This window comes from Carettochelys insculpta, chromosome 28 (genome assembly GCF_033958435.1).
Source record: "Carettochelys insculpta isolate YL-2023 chromosome 28, ASM3395843v1, whole genome shotgun sequence".
In the NCBI taxonomy this organism is placed as follows: domain Eukaryota; kingdom Metazoa; phylum Chordata; order Testudines; family Carettochelyidae; genus Carettochelys; species Carettochelys insculpta.
In genome coordinates, this window is record NC_134164.1 from 8,644,713 (window position 1) to 8,666,413 (window position 21,701).

The 21,701-nt window shown below is 50.4% G+C and overlaps 1 protein-coding gene across 2 annotated transcripts in view; it reads right to left on the bottom strand.

Annotated features, from left to right (window-relative positions):
• Positions 1-21,701, bottom strand: part of KCNH6 (potassium voltage-gated channel subfamily H member 6) — a 139,628-nt gene that overhangs the window by 46,681 nt on the left and 71,246 nt on the right. The window contains exons 3-6 of one of the 2 annotated variants that reach the window (XM_074979054.1): positions 18,667-18,822; positions 8,869-8,978; positions 4,803-5,115; positions 1,537-1,748 (exon numbers count right to left, since the gene is read on the bottom strand). In XM_074979054.1, the coding sequence (XP_074835155.1) occupies positions 1,537-1,748; positions 4,803-5,115; positions 8,869-8,978; positions 18,667-18,822 (791 nt within the window). The remainder of the gene's footprint in view (positions 1-1,536; positions 1,749-4,802; positions 5,116-8,868; positions 8,979-18,666; positions 18,823-21,701) is intronic. The other variant, XM_074979055.1, reaches the window with a different exon arrangement.

Genomic DNA, 21,701 nt, shown 5'->3' on the forward strand with positions numbered 1-21,701 from the left:
GGATGGCTTTGGAGCCCAGAGATCTCGTGTCCTCTGCTGCGAGCCAGGGAAGCCCTCTGGTGAGCCACATGCACCCACTGAATGAACACGGGTGCCAGTCAGTGTTACCTCTAATGTTTTCCATCCCGAGGTGGAATAAATTTTGTCATATGCACCTACACATGTGCTGATGTGCATCACCATTAGAAACACATGCTACCCACTGTGGGTGTTCTGCTAATCAGCTGGGCAGCACCTGAATCTCTCCTGGGCAGGTGCCCAGCTGCTCAGCTTACAGGGAACAGTGGTACTGGGAACAGCTTTCAGGGGTGTGGCCATGTGGCAGACTAGGTGCGACCAGCAGTGTGAACAGACAGAATGAAATGCTTCCAGCTGGGCATGTCCTGCATCAGCCTCAGCCAGGCTGGAGGGGAGATGTGGAGCTGAACTCCATGGTGATGGGGTGGACCAAGCCCTGATGCCCCCTACAGGAGGCCAGGGGCCTTGCCACACCCCATCCCAACAAGAGGAGCAGAAAAGAAGTCCTCCAGGCAGGATAGAGTGGCTGTCTCTGTGGCAGCGAATCAGGACCCAGTGGGCTGATATAAAAGCAGCTGCTGGGGTAGGCTTTTCCTCACAGGAGCTTGACCCAGGTGGGTCTGTATACTCCCTGGGAGACCAGAAGCACTATGGACAGGTCTGAGTGTGAGCTGAGCTTAGACCTGGCTAAGGCCCAGGTCCACTGGCTGCAGATTGGCCTCAAATCTAGCACCAAAACTGACAGCATCCTGGGCAGTGCTAGTCAGATCCTAGCCTCAAAGCCTTGAAAACAATCAGGCAAAGACCTTACATGGCATCCCATTGCCATAGAGAGGTGCTTGCAAGCGGGTAGATCCTGTTCCAACGAACAACGCATGTCGGGCCCTTCCCTAGGCCCACTCCGCTGCTTTGTGAATGTGCAAATCTGCCTTTGGCCTCGCCGCAGTTCCCTAAACCATTAGGAGTGTCACAACCATGCTAGGGATGCTGGGGAACCGCCTCCCTCAGCCCACAGCTGCCCCTGGGGAAGGGAGAGGACATGTAGTCTGGCCCTGGAGGCCAGCTCACTGGGGAGCATGGGGACATGAGACCCTGAGGCGCAGCTCCCAGGAGGCAGTGCGGCCTCTGCCTATGGGGAAATGCGGTATAATACCGAGTGGAGCCCAAAGCGACACGTTTCACCATTTCCAAGGCTACACTTTTCAGACCTTTTTGCTCTGTGAAAAATCTCAAGATTTCAACATTTCGACCCAATATGGGATGAAATTTAAAAAGGTGTCAAAACACTGCAATTCCCTGCAGGACAGTAATTCCAGTTTTTGTTCAGCTCCACAAACTGTCCCTCTCCCCGCCAATCTGCCCCACCAATCTGTGTGAGCTGCCCCCAAGTCTGCCCCACAAATTAGCATGCCTGCCCCCTCCTGGCCCCCCGACTGCTGCATGTCTTGAATGAACAGGATCATTCCCTCCACCGCCGCCCATGAGTTCCCCTGCCCTGGGGAGACCGCCCCCCCGTACCTGTGTTACTTTCTCCGTGACGTTCTGCGTGCGCTCTGTCACCTTGTGGGGCGCGATGATTTCGATCTCGGTGGTAGAGCCCGAGCGATGCTTCTCCAGGTTGAACTCCACAAAGTTGAGAGTGAACTGCGGGATCTGGCTGATGGTGCGGTACCTCATGAGGTCGGAGTCCGAGGTGGAGTTCTGGGGGGTGGGCTTGACCTGGGAGGCCTCTGGAACAGAGCCAGGCAGGAGAGAAATGCTCAGAAGGGTGACAAAAACAGCATTTAGCCAACAGCATCCTCATCTCTGTGGACAAGGGAGCCCAGGATAAGCCGCTGGAGACAAGCTGCCTGGAGACAAAATGCTATTGTGACAGGCCCATTTCACACTGGTACCCCAACACTAAGGCCAAAATCCTCCAATGCCACTTGTGATCTTAGGTGTCCAACCTGAGGTGCGTGGAAGGGGCTTGGTTTCCACACCCTAAAAACCCAGCCCCTTTTCAGGGGTCTCAAGCCTGCCATTGAAAAATGGTGACGCCAAGATCCCGAGTCACTGCGGAAGCCTATTGGCCTCAATTCTGATAGCCACTCACTGCCCATTGGTGGTAGGTGACACTGCTTGGCAGGATATGAATGTCAGCAGAATCCAGAGAACTGTCGAAGCCCTAAAATTACAGACCGGGACAATCAGGCCTTGCAGGCCACAGGCCTTCACTGGTGAGACTCCTGAGGTGGTTATGCTTCTGCTGCACCTGTGCTCTGAGCTGGGTTGGCCATTCACCCTGGCCCCTCAAACCAGCAGCTCCTTGAGAGGTGGGGGGCAGATTCCAGCTTTGATAGGGCAAAGACAGCACAGCTGGGCCATGTCTACACGTGCCCCAGACTTCGAAATGGCCACGCAAATGGCCATTTCGAAGTTTACTAATGAAGCGCTGAAATGCATATTCAGCGCTTCATTAGCATGCGGGCGGCCGCGGCGCTTCGAAATTGATGCTCCTCACCACCGCGCGGCGCGTCCAGACGGGGCTCCTTTTCGAAAGGGCCCCGCCTACTTCGAAGTCCCCTTATTCCCATGAGCTCATGGGAAGTTTGGGGCACGTGTAGACGTAGCCCTGGAGTCCTACATTTTGCCCCATAGCCCTACTGCGTCCCATTCAATCCATCCCTATGAGTCAGGGCAGAACCGTCGCTGGCGAGGCATTTTCTAGGGCTCCTCTGGGCATGACGGCTTCTACCCTGTCCCCTGGGACATGTTTCCCTTGTCCAGGAGATCTCACCAGCTGGAGATTTTTCCTAAAACGCCCTCAGTTTTTCAAATATAATCACTCCAGCCTGTTTTCCCCTACATGGGGTTTACAACCTTTTGGTATTTTTGGACTCTGAGGTTCCCCTGCCTGACAGTGGCTTACCCAAGAGGCAGATATTTACCTTGTTCCATTTTTCCTCCAGCCCCCTGACTGTTTTCGCCCCTTCTCTCTGATCTCCAGCCTGTTGGCCAGTATCTTTCTTGGGAAAGCAAGGAGCCCAGAAATGAACATATTATTGTAGATGCATCTGCCCCAGAGCCTTCCAGAGAAGGACAAATTCTTTCCTGCTCCAAAGCATCTGCAGCCCAAAAATGTACTGGCTTTCTTTGAGACACTGTTAATTTATTGGCTACTCTCACCTCCAGGAGCCAGAGGGTTGAACGAACAATACAAGGGCGGGACTGCCCTACCTCCAGTCTCAGTGGAGTCAATCATACCACTCCCATTGAGGAGAGGTAGGCCAATGCTGACAGCTTAGGAAAAGGCCACCCTTAGCAAACTGAGTACATGGGGTTTAGCTCTTCTGAAAGTCTAGATACAAGCAGAGGTGGGAAGAGTACCCCAAAAGTTACTTGAGAAAAAAGTACAGCTGTTTTGATGGTGGGAGGGTCTACTTAAGTACAAGTCACTGTTGTTCCTCTGGAAAACTACTTGAGTAAAGTACACACACATATCACATCTTGATTGTACTCGAGTATCCAGAAGTGAAAGCAGCTGCACTTTTACTCAAGTAACAGTTGGGGTAGTTCTTCTATCTCTGGATACAAGCATCCCTGTGAGGACTGTTGAGCAAATCTGGTCCCTGTTTGGGGGCCTAAATGGGAACTGAGCTCTTTGTCCAGTTGTGCGTTCTGAGCACTTACATATCTATCTCCGAGCTATTGAAAATATAGGTTCGAAGTCTTTCTCAGCATTACCGTTCCCAGATCTCTAACTGCACAATTATTTTCTCTTCAGTGCATTCACATCACAATTTTTTTCTGAATTCAGGATCTTTCACCAACTTTTCTAGATCTCTCTGGATTATTTCTCTGTCCTCTCTGCAAGCCTGTAGCTGAGCTGCTTGGAAAGTTTTTTGATCCGAAGATGCCCATTTGCCAAACCCAAAACTCACTGCAGAAACATGCAGCTTCAACGAATTTTGGCCCAGGACGGCATGTCTGGTCCAGTAGAGACCCATATCTGTGGTCCAGGCATGCACCTGGCATGTGGGGGACCCAGCCTCAAGGTCTTGCTCTGAATCAGCTGCCAGCTGAGTTCTGGAACCACTGAGCTATTGTTGATGCCAGTGTGGTTCTCTCACCTTTGGTTCCTATGAAACATTGCAAAACCTCAACATTTTTCATGAAATGGAGTTCTTGTTCTCCAGCCAGACCTAGTCTGCAAATTCTCCCAATTCAATATCCTCTGCAAAGGTCACTGGCACATTGTGGCCAGGGTTGGGGTTTCTGGATTACATCCTTGGGCCCAGCTCATCCTCTGAGCATGACAATTATATCTACTGTAGTCACTAACCTAAACTGACCCCTGCCTCTTCAGGATCTGGAGTCAGGAAAGAGTCTGGAAGGTTTCGGATATGGCAGACAAACAGTGTCATTCAGAAAGTTTCACGCACAGGCCCAGATTGTCAAAGGAATCCAGGCACCTAACTCCCCTTGATTTAAAAGATTTCATCTCACATTGGTGCCGGTGGGAGTTAGGCACCTAAATCCATTTCTGGATCTGGGCTGTAGAGATTGCACCAGATCTACAGGCTGAGACACATTCAAAGACACCCATGCGCGGAAACGTACCGAGTCAGTTTATACCCTGTGAGGCACACCCCTCATGGCTGCTTCTTTCAGGATAAGGCAAGACAGGGTGAAAAATTCCCCCAGGCATCCTCCGAGCAGGGAAGATGAAGACCCGCCTGCTGGAAGAGCACTGCACCACCTCCCCATCAACAGTGACATGCCCGCTGGTGCTTTCCCCCTACCTGAGTTTGCCCTCCTCTCCCTGAATTTTCTCTGGAACTCAGACCTGGTGACCTCAAAGTTGTCCAAGGAGGAGACCCTGCGGAGGCTGTGGAAGCTGCCCCCAGGGCGAGCCCGTACCAAGCCCCAAGCAGCATAGGACCTCGGTGGGCCCAGGAAGGGAGGCTCTCGTTTCAGGGACGAGTGATGCACAGTGGGGACGGCCTCCAGGTTCGGCCTCCTCTCCTTTTCCAGGAGGGACTCGGTCTCTGACTGGACACAGTTCTCCTTGGCAGGAGTCTTCAAATCTCTCAGAATCAGGGAGTCGCCTCTAGGCTTTAAGACAGCCAGGAGAAAGCGTTTGGTTAGGAGGAGTCCTGGAGAGCTGAGGTGGGAGGGCAGGAGGGTCAGGAAAGAGGAAGGACAGAGGGTTGGGGTAGCACTGCCATGTCATGGGTGAAATGCCAGGTGGGACCAGAACTGAGCATGGCTCTGGAATCCCACCAGCCCTAACAGCCAATGAGCCCCAACTGCAAGTACTACTGAGGAACCCACCAGCAAAGTCCTATTCCATCCAGCCTGGGTGAGCATGGGGTAGCTTGCAAGGTATTGCTGAGCCACTAACATGCCAGAGCAGGAGGAAAAGAGGAAGCTCCGGATATGGGTTTACCTGGCCTGCATGCCATGAGGTGGCTTCTGTTCGCAGTGTAGCTAAGAGCTCGGGCTTGGGAGCGAAAGCTGCGCATGCCCTTCCCTCTCCCCACTGTCTGCTGAGGGAGTTTTGAGCACCAAGGTTGGTTCGATACACTAAGTTCTTCATCAGCGGTTGACAGATGCTGCCTAATCCACACCGGAGAGCCAGATCATGCCACTGGGGAAGCTGCCCGACGTGCAAATTCAGTTATTCGCAGACTTTCCTCTCCCCCCCCCCCCCCCCAGTGCCTGCTAAACTCAGGCTTTTGGGGACTGGGGAGAGGTGTCCTGACTTAGGAGACTCCAGTAATGACCAGACAGAAAAACAACCAGCCCCAGCAAAGAACTCATGCTGCATGAAATCTCCATGCCTCAGAAGCGTACGTCTCTGCACTTCTGCCCAACAGAGAGCAGGCCACAAAGGGTTAAGGAGCTTCCCCACTGCTAGCCAGGGTTAAAAGCTCAAACAGCACATTTCAGGCTCCCAAAGGGTTTGACTACCAGAAATACGGTGCTGTCTGTGACTCGGAGGGAAACCCACCCAGCCTCTCCTCACCCCAGACGTCCTGCCAAAGAACTGGCAGCAGCCCAGGTCTGCTTTCTCCCCATGCACCAGCCCTCCAGGCCTTTCTCCAGGCAGCTGGCCTCTGTCTTTCACCAGGCTTTCCTCAAAAACCTCCTCTCAGGTTCTGATGGAGCTGCACTTTTATTCTGAGGCTCACGGCCTTTTCTAGCCAAGCAAAATGAATCACGGCGATCTAAGTTTTACTACCTCTGACTCTTGCTACTGGTGACTTTGCTCTTGCTAGGCAGCTGTCACTCAGGTAAGACTCCACTCAAGGCAAGAAAAAAAAATCAGATTGTCCTTGGAGCACTTGGCAACACTCCAGATGTTTTCTATGTGGACATAGGTAGAGCTTTTGGCTGCACAGCAGGTATGTTCTATCTGCACGTACTTAGCAGCCTTTGACAGTCCAGCAGATATGTTCTACCTGCAAGTACCTAGAACCTTTGATAGCCCAGCAAATATGTTCTACCTGTATGTACTTTGACATCCCAGTAGGTGTGTTCTACCTGTATTTATCTAGAACCTTTGACGGCACAGCAAGTACACTCTACCTGTATGTACCTACAGCCTTTGACAGGTGCGTACATTCTACCTGTACAGACCTACAGCCTTTGACACTCCAGCTGGTGCCTTTTACCAAAATGTATCTACACCATCAGGCAGCAGAGCAGCTATATTCTATCTTGACATAACAAGTACACTTGACAGCACACCTAGCACCTTGTACCTGGACATGCATAAGCATTTGGCAGCACAGCATATGCCTTTTCCCTGAGTGCACACAGATAGCTTGGCAGCATGAGTGCCCTTGTTGCGTGGCCATACCTAGGAAATTCAGAAGCACAGAAAGTGCCTTCTGCCTAGAGGTGCCTAGAACCTTTGACAGCACAGCAGGTGCCTTCTACTGAGACATACCTAGAACATTTGGCTGTACAGCATGTGCTTGCTACTTGTGCATTCCTGGAACACTTGGGGTGTATCTACACTAGGAACTAACTTCAAAGTTAACTTCGAAGTTAGGCACTACTTCGAAGTAGCCAGCAGAGAGTCTACACCCATTTTCCCTGACCTGAAAGTTAACTTTGAAGTAGGAAGCCCAACTTCAAAGTCCTTACTCCATTCCTGGAAATGGAGTAGTACCCTACTTCAAAGTTTAACTTCGAAATAGGGTGTATGTGGACACTCAACTTCGAAGCTGTAAGCAACTTCGAAGTTATTTTTGTAGTGTAGACACAGCCTTGCAGTAGTCAAGAGGATAACGAGAACAGCAATTTCTTAGGAAGTTCTAACACTAAGGCTACGTCTACACGTGAAGCCTACTTCGAAGTAGCTTATTTCGACGAATAACGTCTACACGTCCTCTCCAGGGCTAGCAACGTCGATGTTCAACTTCGACGTTGCGCAGCACCACATCGAAATAGGCGCTGCGAGGGAACGTCTACACGCCAAAGTAGCACACATCGAAATAAGGGCGCCAGGCACAGCTGCAGACAGGGTCACAGGGCGGACTCAACAGCAAGCCGCTCCCTTAAAGGGCCCCTCCCAGACACAGTTGCACTAAACAACACAAGATCCACAGAGCCGACAACTGGTTGCAGACCCTGTGCATGCAGCATGGATCCCCAGCTGCGGCAGCAGCAGCCAGAAGCCCTGGGCTAAGGGCTGCTGCACATGATGACCATAGAGCCCCGCAGGGGCTGGAGAGAGAGCGTCTCTCAACCCCTCAGCTGATGGCCGCCATGGCGGACCCCACTATTTCGATGTTGCAGGACGCGCAACGACTACACGGTCCCTACTTTGACGTTGAACGTCGAAGTAGGATGCTATTCCCATCCCCTCATGGGGTTAGCGGCTTCGACGTCTTGCCGCCTAACGTCGATGTTAACTTCGAAATAGCGCCCGACACGTGTAGCCGTGACGGGCGCTATTTCGAAGTTAGTGCCGCTACTTCGAAGTAGCGTGCACGTGTAGACACGGCTTAAGACAGCCAAGAACCTTTTCTCTACCCCCTTAAGTTGATGCAGCCATCTTGGTTGCTGGTCCGAATGCACAGACAATATAATCTTTGCTGACACCATAGTGCAGAAGAGCTGGACAAGATGCCTGTAGTTAGGATGTGTTTGAAATCCAGGGCTCATGGTAATGCGTGCGGCTGACACAGGGACTGGCAGGAACATTTTAAGAAATGTGTAATCTCAAGGTACAGTAGCACCAGAACGCTGGAGTTTTGTTCCTTGATTCTACCAGATACATGCAGCTCCCAGTGCCACCATCTCAAAGCAGTTCTACGTCCTTTCATAGGAGCAATCCATTTTGCTACCTTTGCAGGCTCTCTTCCTGCCCAAGGAGCTCTAGAATAGGTCAGGACTTTCTCTGTGGCAGGGTTACCAAGCTAGCCCCCACCCCAACCCCCAGCCTCCAAAAGCCGTTCCGCACTGCTGAGCTCTCTTGCCGCCTGCAAGTCATGCTAGGATGGTGTGTATACATATGCGCCACTTCTATGTCCTGTCTAGAAACTGTGCACCACAAGCTATGTCCCACCAGCAAGTAATGGGAATTCTCCTTTAGTTCTGGTGGTAAGGGGTGGAACTCTTAACGCAGGAGGTTCTAGGGTCTGTCCCCACTGAAGTTCGGAGCAACAAAGGCAACATCCACAAATCCCTACCTAGCCACAGCTCGGTGTTTAAACATTAAGAGAAAGAGACACTAAGTCCAGACACTGCACCAGCCACAGCATCTCCTAGAAGGGGCAGGGTAGGGAGAGCCAAGGAAGAGCGCTGGGTCCTGACCTAATGTATCAGCTTATATCGTACAAAGTCTACGGTTACCTTTCCATAGTCAATGGCTACTCCATCAAACTCACTGGTGGGCAGAGCTTTCCGCTGGATTTTGAGTCGCCGCAGGGACGGGAGACTAAACTTCAACCTCTTACCTTGACCTTGTTAAAAAGAAAAACACAAACAAAACACAAGAGACACAAATGTAACCTAACGGCACGTGAAGCCAGGTACTCTGAGAAAAGTGGGTAGGGAGCATGGGGGGGATAGGGACACAACCAACCTGGTCCTAGCCAGGGGGAGGTGTCTATTGGCTGTGATGAAAACTCATCTGCTCTGGATTCTGCTCTTAGTTCTAGTGTCCGGCTGGGCTGTCCCGGTGCCTACGGCCCACCAATGGTAACTCTCAGTCCAGGATGGATTTGGATGAGCAGCCTCAAGAGGACAAATTCTGTATCCCAGGTTTCATCTCAGTGCTTAATCTTTGCCAGGTTTAGCCCTGGAACTTCAGGCCTTGCTGCATCAGTTATGAAAATAAACCATTGCTTGAGCCCTGGCACCTCTTTCATCACAATTTAAGCATGGCTCCCATCCCTACACTGTGTCACAGAGACCAGCTCCTGGACACTGCAGTGCAGCTGGGAGCCTAGAGTGAAATCCATGTCTCCCAGCACAGTGCAAGGCTACACAGAGAATTCTCCAAGGTAAAGTACAGAGTACTGGACTGTATTTGCCGATGTGTGTGTGGTCTCTGCAGACCGGTCAGTTTATAACTCTAGTGTGGTAACTCCGAGGTTCTACAGTATTGTATTTTACACGTATTGTCAACAATTTTATCTATTTATGAGTCAAAACTGTACGTATGCACATATATAAATCTACATTACGTCATGTATAAAATAATGTATTCCACGTGTATAATTATTGTTCTAGAAATCTGAACAAATAATTATTCACCCATGTGAGATATATATTACTACTTATGTATATCTTAACATGCAACTATATCTGTATATGGATAGCTTGAGTATCATTATGAATGATTAATTAATACATTTAAAACATGTTGAACAGTAACAGAGAGTAAGCTGTTCTAGTCTATACACTATCAAAACATGTTTCAAACATATTTAAAACATGTGTGAAAGCACAGATAGTAAGTATATTATAAACTTTACCATCTTGTTGAATTGTAAATCATTTGAAACCTATGGCTGGCCAGTATATTTTAAATAAGTCACATGGAAATACGGACGTACAAGTATGAATATATTTCATACTGACACTCAGACCATGTCTACTGGAGAGGCTTTTTCCGGCAAAACTGAGCTTTTTTTCAGAAGAAAACGCAGAGCATCTACATGCAAAATGTGCTTTGTCAGGTCCAGACCCGGATTTCAAAGCCTTTGAGAACCAAACAGTGGTGTTTGGAGCTAGGGTTAGACCATCTCGAAAAGAGAGAGGAAGGAGCCACACTGGCCCCAGGATAGGCGAGAGAACAAGCAGAATGAGATGATAACTGTTATTGGACCAACTGCTGCTGGTGAAAGAGTTCTGTGAAGCGTGAAAGCTTGTCAGAGCAGGAGGTTCCGACTCTACAGCCATCATTGAGTTCCAAGGGGCTGCTGTGTATATGTACTAAGAGGCCATAGGGTTATAATATCCCTGTTGCAATGCTGGGGAGAGCTAGATGCACTGCATGCTGGAGAACCCTACAGCGAGGTGGGGGAAGAGGGGCAGTGCGGGAGTTTGCACACAGGCCCGGAGACTGCTGTTCTCTTTTGGACTTTTGCCAAATGACAGAACTGTGGCTGGGTCATTCTGCACACACGACCTGCTGAGATCTTCACCATTCATTGGCTTTCACCAGGCCCAGCTTTTCAAGGGTCTGACAGTCACAGCTGGAGCCGGATCAGAGCTCACTTCCCATTCAGACACCTAAATAAGGACCCCGCGTATTCAATAGAGCCCAGCATCCAACACGGAGGGAGGGTGACAGGGGCTGAGCCAAAAGACATGAATAGCTCCCCTGGATGGTCTTGAATCCAAAGACATCACAAACTTCATTAATCTGACTGGGGTGGCAAGTATGCAGTCAAGCCCCTTTATGTAGTAATGACAGCTGAAAACAATGGAGGATACCACCTAAGGGTAGGCTGCAGCAGAGGTCAAAGCTGGCGGGTCAATTAACATGGTCTCCCTGGTTGGAAACACAGTGGTGGGCCTACCATTCGCAAGCTGTGAGAGAGAGGACCCAAATCAATAGGAAAAAATGGTTGTGAGTATTGCCCTGAAGAGTAGCAGACAGAACTTCTTGGGCACAGAGTTCACAGAAGTGGCAGACGTGGGAATTTCTGAGCCAGGGATCTGCATACTGGTTTTTGTTTTCACTGTGTTCAGGGGAACCAGACTTTGTGGACACTGCTTTGCAAATAAACAAGTTTACGCCACGAATAGACCTGACTCATCTCAGGATTTTTCATCCACATGTAAAGAATCATGGAGAGGTGGAAAAAGTAACCAAAAAGTTACTTGAGCAAACGTGCAGCTGCTTTCACTTCTAGATACTTGAGTACAATAAAGATGTGACGTGTGTGCACACATGCATACATTTACTCACGTAGTTTTCCAGAGGGACGCCCGTGACTTGTACTTAAGTATACCACTGCCCCCTACCCCCAAGCAGCTGTACTTTTACTCAAGTAACTTTTTGGATATTTTTTCCACCTCTGCATGCACTTCCCTGAATTTTAGTTAACTGTTTAGATGAAAGAACAGCCCTGGACTAACTACACTGTGTTATCTAACCTGGGCTAACCACTGACTAAACAAGAAGCACTAGCTACAAATCAGTTTCTGTTACAACTTCTCTCCCCACCACAGCACCAGGCTCTGTAACTGTCAGACACTTTCGTTTTTAGGGGCCAAACTTTCCATGCTTGATCTTAACAAAACAGATGAATCTTTAAAGCAAACTTGGAGGAGAATCTGATCAGTCAAAATCTGAATGGTGAGAAGAGACAGCCGAAGCCAAACTTTTCCACCTGTAAAAATAGTATCTCCCTGCACCTCACCCAATTCCAGCACAGAAGGAGTCTGAATCTTGCAGTGCAGATAAGGATCATGCTGTAAAACATCTGAGACCAGGATGAAAATTGTCAGATGAGATTGAAACCTGCCCCTCCCGCTTCGGATTATGTGCATTTTATTCTCTGTTACTTTGTCATACCGCTGGGATGTCTAGGACAGACCAGAGTATTTTGACAACCTGTAAAACTCTTGGCTTCACTACTTTTAATAAGTCAAAAATGAGAAATGTCAATACAATCAAGTACCTATGGTATATAATCTTGAAAGGAGTCACTTTCCTCCAACACTGAACAAGGAACTTTACTGGAATCAGGAAAACAGGAAAGTGTTTTCACAGCTTCATCGGAGAACTTCTTAACTAGATCAGGGGCTCTCAACTTTTCCAGACTACTGTATCGTTTTCAGGAGCCTAATTTGTCTTATGGACACCAAGTTCCACCTCACTTAAAAGCTACTTGCTTACAGAAATCAAACATAAAAAACACTAAAGCATCACAGCACACTGTGACTGAAAAGTGCAGACTTTCTCAGTTCTACCATCTCAATAGAAAATAAATCGATTGCAATACAAATCTCGTCCTTCGCTGGATAGCACATAGAGCAGTATACAACTGCACTGCACTGCAATACCCCATGTTCTCGCCAGAAGAACATGCCTGTTAGATCTGCTCCCTCTTTGCACCTCTCTCCAGAGCAGCTGGATCCCTTGGATAGGATGAGTGCCGGGAGTCCGGAATAAAGACTCCCAGTGGGAGAAAAAAACAAGGCAGTGAAACCAAACCAGTTCTGAATCACAGCAATTACGACACCTTACGACAAAAGCTGATGTGCTCGTTGAGGCCTAAATCATTAACTGTTGCTCATAAAGTCTTCAAAGAATTAGCAAGTGCTTTGTAGGGCTCATAACCAATATTCCCTCTAACTTTTTCCGTCCATGAGCAGAATAAATTTTATATGCACTGAGGCATGTGCGGATGTGAACCGCCTGTCGAACACACGCTGGTGGCTGGGGGCGCTCTGCTAATCAGCTGGGTGGCATTGGAATCTCTCCTGGACAGCCGCCCGAGTGCTCAGCTTACAGGAACACTGCTCATTGTCCAAACAAGTCATTGCCTGACATTTCAGTTTATATTAGAGTCGCTAATGCATTTATGTAGCCTGCTGTAAAACTAGGTCAATATCTAGGTGAGTTGATGGACCTCCTGGAAGACCTGTTTGAGACCCACTGGTCTAGAAGGTATCCTACCTCCTCTTGCCTGGCTCCCAGCTATCCCTTTGCAGAAACAGTGCACATATCCTTCCCTAAAATACTGCACAGCATCAGGAATATTGAGGAGACCCTGGACTGGATTCTCCACTGCCCTGAATGGGGCTTTGCTATTTGCGTCAGAGACAAGGGGTGTAAATGTTTCTTCTCCGGTCTGGTAGTATTGTACGCCCATTTTGCAGCTGGGAAGGGAACTACCCAAAGCGCAGAGAGGTGGAGAAGCAGGACCTGGAAGGACAGCATCCTGCCTTTTCCTGAAGGTCATGGTCTCAAGGCTCTTCCTTATGGGACAACTGGCCCCTGAGGTCTGCAGCTGCATCTCTAATGACCTTGCTGGAGTGGCTCCCTCTCACACCAGAAGGAATCCTGGCAGTTGTCACTGGCTCACATGGTGACCTTCGGAGGAGCCACTGACACCGCAATGCTGCCCTTGCCCCAGGCTACTCGCGGTAACTCTGCAAACAGGCCCGGCTGTCATCCCTGCAGCTCACACGCCAAAGGCCAAGAGCAGAAACAGTCACCTCAGAGAGGGCATGAGCAGCCTCTTTACACATGCAATCCCAGATGTTTTGCTTGCTGGCGGGACCTACCCTGCCTGCCCCATAACTATCTGCAGTGCTGTGAGAACAAGGTTCCATTTGCCTGGATTCTTTTTTAAACTTCACATTGCTGTTGTGAGCTTAGGTCTGAGGAACTCGTGGTAGGCAGGGGCTCACTGCACCCAGCCCTGAAATGCAGCCACCTCTGGGGTGGAAAACAGCTCACAGCAACCTCACCCGTGAAGAAGAATCCCATTTCCCAGCGAGGCTAGTGGAGAGAGCACCATTAACCAGGCTGGAGTCTTAGAATCATAGAATCATAGAATCACAGAACACTAGGACCAGAAGGGGCCTCGAGAGGCCATCGAGTCCAGTCCCCTGCCCCGACGGCAGGACCGACCACTATCTACACCATCCCTGATAGACATCTATCTAATCTGTTCTTAAATATCTCCAGAGACGGAGATTCCACAACCTCCCTTGGCAACTTATTCCAGTACTTGACCACCCTGACAGTTAGGAACTTTTTCCTAATGTCCAACCTAAACTTCCCTTGCTGCAGTTTAAGTCCATTGCCTCTTGTTCTCTCCTCAGAGGCCAAGAAGAACAAGTTTTCCCCCTCCTCCTTATGACACTCTTTAAGATATCTGAAAACTGCTATCACGTCCCCCCTCAATCTTCTCTTTTCCAAGCTAAACAAGCCCAGTTCTTTCAGCCTTTCTTCATAAGTCATATCCTCCAGACCTTTTATCATTCTAGTTGCTCTTCTCTGGACCTTCTCTAATTTCTCCACATCTTTCTTGAATTGGGGTGCCCAGAACTGGACACAATATTCCAGCTGAGGTCTAACCAGCGCAGAGTAGAGTGGTAGAATGATTTCTCGTGTCTTGTTCACAACACACCTGCTAATGCATCCCAGAATCATGTTTGCTTATTTTGCAACAGCATCACACTGTTGACTCATATTTAACTTGTGATCTACTAGAACCCCTAGGTCCCTTTCTGCTGTACTCCTTCCTAGACAGTCTTTTCCCATTCTGTATGTGTGAAACAGATTATTCCTTCCTAAATGCAGCACCTTACATTTATCTTTATTAAACTTCATCCTGTTTACTTCAGACCATTTCTCTAATTTATCTAATCATTCTGAATTATGACCCTATCCTCCAAGGTAGTTGCAACCCCTCCCAGCTTGGTATAATCTGCAAACTTAATAAGCGTACTTTCTATGCCAACATCCAAATCATTAATGAAGATATTGAACAGAACTGGTCCCAAAACAGACCCCTGCGGAACCCTACTTGTTATGCTTTTCCAGCTGGATTGAGCACCATTAACAACTACTCTCTGGGTGCGATTAGCCAGCCAGTTATGCACCCACCTTATTGCAGCGCGATTTAAGTTGGACTTGCCTAGTTTGTCGATAAGAATATTATGCAAGACAGTATCAAATGCTTTACTAAAGTCTAGGTATACCACATCCACTGCTTCTCCCTTATCTACGAGTCTCATTATCATGTCAAAAAAGCTATCAGGTTGGTTTGACATGATTTGTTTTTTACAAAACCATGCTGGCTGTTCCCTATCACTTTACTACCTTCCAAGTGCTTGCAGACGACTTCCTTAACTACCTGCTCCATTATCTTTCCTGGCACAGAAGTTAAGCTTACTGGCCTGTAATTTCCTGCGTTGTTCTATTCCCCTTTTTGTAGATGGGCACTATATTTGCCCTCTTCCAGTCTTCTGGAATCTCTCCTGTCTCCCATGACTTTCCAAAAATGAGAGCTATCTTTGCAGGATGGCAACTCGTGGAAAACACCAGAGGCTCTCGGACAACCACAACAGGCCAGGTGCTGGGAAACAGCACCTTGGCAGCTCTAGGCCCCTGCCGGGAGCCCAGATTATCCCCCGTTCTAGCTCTGAATGTGCATAGTTGGTGATACAGGCATGTTCACAGTGCAAGGTGGCAGCACTGCACTAGAGAGACTGAGCATTTATACCAGGGAAGGGACAGTGTCATGCAAAATGGCAGTTTCTTAAGAGACGAGCATACTTTGAGCATCAGTCCCTGATTTCAGACCTTCCAAAGGGCAGCTGTGGCACATGAGCTCTGCAAAAGAAAAGGCAAGCACTGCACCTGGGAGAGGAGTGTTAGAGCATCTAGCCAGGAGCCAGACGAAAGGAGTGTGTGACTTTTCACTGGTGCCTCACTCTGTGGGTGCAAGGACATTGGGGTTCACATACACCTGGGGAAAGCAAGCAAGCACAGCTTACAGGGAGACTGCAGGACACAGGCAGACCTTGGGGTGCTCTCTGGCTCCCAGACTAGCACAGACCATGCTATCTAACATCAATACACAAGCTCTTCAGAACCCTAAGCTGGCCTGGAACCAGCCCTGGTGGAAAGGTGAGCTGGGTACATCACACTGAATTTTAGGATCTGCGCATATCAGTTCCGCCTGCTGGTACAGCTCTGTATTGAATGTGCATCGGACAAAAATATTCCTAGCTCAGAGCGTATGAGCATGTGTCTTTTGGAAATTTGCTTAATCTGATTCTACTGAGATGCAAACAAATCCAGAACCCCACTCACCACTTGCTGGCGTATGAGCTCCCATCAATTCCACATACATGTGAGCGTATGCAACGATCCAGCAAGCGCCTGGCGAATCAGCTGGATGTTTCGCACATACCACAAGGACACACAAGGTAGAGAAATACCTCCAGACATACTGAAAGGGAAGCCTTATGCCTCCAGGTCCCCGGAGGACTTGACCAGCTCTGCTGGATTTCACATAGATATTCTTTAGCAGGGGTGATACAATTCCAGATATGGACAGTCCACCAGATTGGAAACATTAGAAACTAGACAGACAAGGGAAAATACTTTGGAGACGTGGGATCTGTTGCTGGCTCTGCCAGTGGGCTCCTGTGTAACCTTTGGCATGTTACTTTATCTTGCCAAGCCCGTGACGACCTTCCTGCTTTTCGTTTATCCTATCTACCTAGACAGCGAGCTCTTTGGGATAAGCAGTGTCTGTTATTCTGGGTCTGTGCAGAGCCCGGCCCTGTGGGGCGCTGCTCTCAGATGGGAAAGGTAACAGCTGCCATAAGAGAGGTAAGAAGAATAAAATAATCAGGCACAGAATACCACCCCCTGGGGTCTGGCTGCCAGGGAACATCACCTCCTACCGCCCCCTGGAGGCTGAGAGAAGGATGGCACGCCGACATTGCGAAATACAAGGCTGAGCTGTCCCAGCATCTCAGTGGGCTCCTGCTTCCAGATTCCCAGACCCAGCATGGAAACACTGAGGGTGCAGAGATGTCAGACCACACACATCAGCACCAAGAAAACAGGGCAAGGCAGGGGCATTGTCCACTGTCAATCCAGCTAAGCAAGGGGTGAGCTGGGGACAGGACTCAGCCTCCAAAATTGTCCTCCTTGTCCCTCACACTGAGGTCTCAAATTAGCCCATTCCTCTGAGTTCATGAACACCCTCGAGTCCAGCGACAGAACAGCCTGGCCCTTTGGGATCCAAAAATCACTCCCAGCCATTGACAATGGCCACCGCCTGACACTTCAACCCCCCTGCTCCCAGCTCCCATCAGGCATCTGGCTTCTTGGGCCATGCTACAGCGTGCGAGGAAGGGAATTTTTCTGCTCCCTCAGGAAATCAGCTGATAATCTGAAGCATGAACTCCACCTGCCCCTTCCCCTCCAGCTTCACAACTAGGGTCATTACAAGTCACAATGAGTTGTGTCTCCTGCAACTGATGCTGCCACCCCAGGGTGTCTCTCTCCAAACCAACACAACCTTAAACCCAAGAGTGCGTCAGGATGATGGCCCAGGAAGATGGAGTTGGATGGGGTTAAGGGTTGGGCATCGGCTCAGCTTTGGCTGGGGTTCCTGCTGTTGGTGGGATCACCCTTTGAGCTTCTCTGCAGCGTGCATGAGCACAAGCTGGGAGCAGACTCTGCACAAGGGGATTGCAAAGGGCCCTGACAGGGCAGGCAGCAGACGTGCAAAGTGGTGGGAGACGATAGTGGTCCTGATTAGGAGGCTGTCTCCAGGCACTGTGCCGGAAGAAAAGGGGTGAGACGGGTCCAGGTACCAGGCAATCTATGGAGGGCAAAGAGGCTGGTGGTATAGGTAAAACACAGCTATGGCACTCTAACAGCAGTACCTCACCAGATGCAGAGTGTGTCCAGGGCACAGGGTGGGGAGGGGGTATGTACAGGCAGAGGTGAGGTGTGTATAAGGAAATGCAGCTGTAAGCAAGGTATAGGCAAGCTATGCAGAAGGGTAGTGAGAGAGGAGGGGCAGTTGCATGCCAGGCATAAGGCATCATTACAGATGTGCCTGCTGTATGGGCAGGATGAGGTACAGGAGTAGTGGGGTGCAGGAGAGGCCTGGGCATGCAAGCAGTGCAGGCCTGGTTTGTCTGGACAGGAGGGGTGGGCGTGGGTGAGCTATCGGGGAGGTATTGTTCTACCCTAGGGCAGTTGGGGCACTAGGAGACATCTAGGCAAGGTGCAGCTGTGTGCGTGGGTGGAGACAGACGCCAAGGGCCAGGGAGGGCTTAGGAGAGGATCTGCCTCACAATCCCTAGCCTGAGGACTCAGCTTCCTCTCAACCAGGGTGATTGGGCTCCACCTGCCTCCCACTGCAGAGCTGCCTCCTAATGTCGCTGCTTTGTTGCTGGGGATTCGTCCTCTGCGGGTCCAGGCTCAGCCTTCAAGATCTTCGTTTGGCAACCTGCTGCCCCTGAGCCATTGGCAATGAGGCCACTGCTTGGTCCGGCCCTCAGGCCTCAAAGCAGGCCACGGACCACCAGCTGTACCGCACAGGCACCTCTGAGTTCCAGAGAAAATTCCAGCCTCCGTTTCACCAAGCGGAACCTACGCAGCCTCATGCCCCACCACCCTGCCAGGGGACCCTGGGTAGGGCTCACCTTGGCGCCAGCCCTGCGACAGCCGCTGGTGGAGACTCCGGCTGGCGCTCTTCGCAATGAGCTCTGCCAGATCCTCGAAGTTGAGGATGAACATGATGACGGCTGCTTCCTCGTTCTTCACCGGGACCACGTCCACCAGGCACCTGAGACACGACGCTGTCACGGGAAAGGGAGAAGGGGTCAGACCGTAGCAGGAGGAAGGGGGCCTAGAGTCGACACCACCACGGCAACCTGCCCGACACTCAGGCACAGACATGCCCTACAACTTGGGCCACCCAGGAGGAGAGACTTCCAGGGCGGGAGACCCCTCTGGAGAGGAGCAGGGTCGCCCATGCTACGGCCAGCCATTCCCACCTGACAGCAAAGCCCAGCAGGCTCTGACATATTCCCTCAGCCCCACACAGGAAAGCTCCCAGCCTGAGATAAGCCAGACCCACCTCTCCGCAGGCTGCTGTCGGGGTCAGCCTGGCGCTCGCTCACAGCCGCCCAGACCTGGGGGTTGGAGCGGATTCTAACTGTGGGCGAGTTGTTCTACTTACAGCTGCCCTGGGAGGCATCAGCCAGTTACTGTGCCTGTTTCACTCAGTGGCCGGAAGGGGCAGCAGATCCTCAGGGGAGGCAGCATGAAGCTCCCTTGCTGAGGAGTGGCCGGGCCTGCCTAAGGGTTGTTGGAAGGGCCTTGCGGGGCCGTCAGTGCAAGAGCTGCGCTTGTGGAAATGGCCAACATCTCGGCTACCAGCGGGGCAGGTACCAGTACCCTACAGAGCAACAGCACTGTGCCGGCCTGGTGTTGGCAGATTTGAGCCCTCCCCCTGCTGTGGATCGGATGTGAAGGGGGACCAAGAGTGAACAATCCCCTGGCAGTGATTTCCTCCCTGGCTGGTGCTGGGTGGACCCTTTGCAAGGCCCGAGGAGATTGAATGCTTAATCCCAGAGGTTTGTTCCATTGTGTAGTTAAGTCAGCCCAGGTAAGGATGGGGGGCTGAGGTGCGACGGCCATCAAGGAGACCTGCTGTCCGCCATGGGCTCTCCCCTCTGCATAGGGCACCTGTGGAGCCACACCTGCACAGCAAGTTGCCTGCTGGGAACAGCAGCACCCAAGGCAACTGGAGCCCAAAGAAGCTGGGTGTGACTGCTCAGGGGATGTGCGTGTAGGATGCAGAGTGATGTGTCTGGGGGCAGCACACTGTTAATTGGCATCAGCTGCCACCTGTATTTTCTTCCTATCTTCCCCTTGTCCCTATCTGTGGGCTCCCCAGCTCCCACCAATGTACCACCCTCACACACCTCCTCTCCCCATCCCCTTCTCCTCCCCAAAAGTCCTCCCTCACCCCCGCCCCCACTCATTATCCCTCCCTCTCACCGCCTTCCAGCCAATGAAACCCAGGAACTGAGCTATCCTGAGGCTGTGGCTGTGCTGCATGTTTTTTTCACAATACTTTTTCCGATGTCCCAAGATTAACATTAGCATTCACACAGCCGCAGCACTGCGAGCCGGAGCGTCCGCATTGATGGCCGCCATCCACAGTTGCGGCATCAGGAAACAGAGCGTCCACGTTGACAGCCTCAGCACTGTGAAATGGAGCATTCACGCCGACAGCCGCTGTTCACGGCTGCAGCACGGTGACGTGGAGCGCTCACGTGGACTGCTGCAGCTGTGAAGGGCAGCTTTGGGCAACGGTGCATTCACATTGAAAGCTGCCATTCACAGCTGAAGCACAGCGAAAGGGAGAGTCCACATCGACAGCTACAGCGCAGGGAAACAGAGCATTCACGCAAGCCAACAACAGCTGTGTTTTGCTCACTCGCGGTCTTTTGCGACCTTGACGTTCGCAGAGCTGGGGATATTATTTCGAGGGAAACGCCTCTTATCTTGACTTTCCGCGTATGGCAGTGTGAATGCTCCACGATTTTTTGTTGTGTTTGTTTTCCAGAAAAAAGGGATTTCTTTCAACCCCACCAAACCCCGGGAAGCAAAGACGAGCCCTGAGACCAAGCTCCTTCTTCCCTGGCCACGCCTGCAACACCCCCCAACTCTGCAGCAGCTTCCAGGTCCCCCAGTCTAGAGCCCCTTGACCCCACCCATGTACAACCTGAACAGCCTATGTAAAGTGCTCGTAATTGCCATAGTTAGAGCTGCGTATCAGCAATCACCTTTAACGTCTAGTGTACTGAGACAGGCCTAAGGCTTGGTCTACAACACCCACTCCAGCCATGCACAGGCAAAGCGGCTGATTTTTAAAGGCACTCCGCAACGAACAAGAGCAGCTACTAGCACAGGGTGAGGTGGAGAAATGTGAGCATTAGCTGCTCCTACAAATATCAAATCTCCTGCAGGATCTCAAAGCTCTTTACAGGCCAGATACACTTCACCCTTAGCGAAATGCAGCCACCTCTGGGGTGTCACATGGAAGTTATTTAACAGCATGCAGCAGTGCTCCCTGACAGCTTAGCATAGCGATGGCAGGGACGAGAAAGGAAAAGGTTTTGGGGAAGGGGCTTGTGTGTTCTTGCTGACCTGATGAGGGCAATGCACGGATGTAAAGAGCAAGGCTGTCCGGTGATTTACAGATATGTTCCCTTCTTTTCACTCTCTCTGTACTACAGTTCTCTTCCTTCAGCTCTCTTTAGTTAGCCTGACATAGCTCCTGGGCAAAATAATGCTGTGAGCCTCTCTCAATAAAGAGTTAAAGGATGGGAAATTAATCCGTGTCACACAACCTGATTTCATGGACAATGGGGACTTGCCAGACAAATTTGGCATTGTACTGTGATGAGATTACAAATCGGGTTGATAAAAGTAACCGTGCTGGTGTAATACACTTAGACATCTGCCAGGAGTTTTCATCCATTCCGATGCAAACTTAGCACTATGCAAAATGAAAACAATGTGCTTAAAATAGATTAAAACCTGGCTAGCTGCTGGATCTCAAAAGGTAATCTGTTCCTGTGGGATCATTCTCAGATGGGAGAAGGGCCCATTGGCATCCCGCAGGAATCAGCTGTATCTGTGGTCCGTGCTATTTTTATTGCAA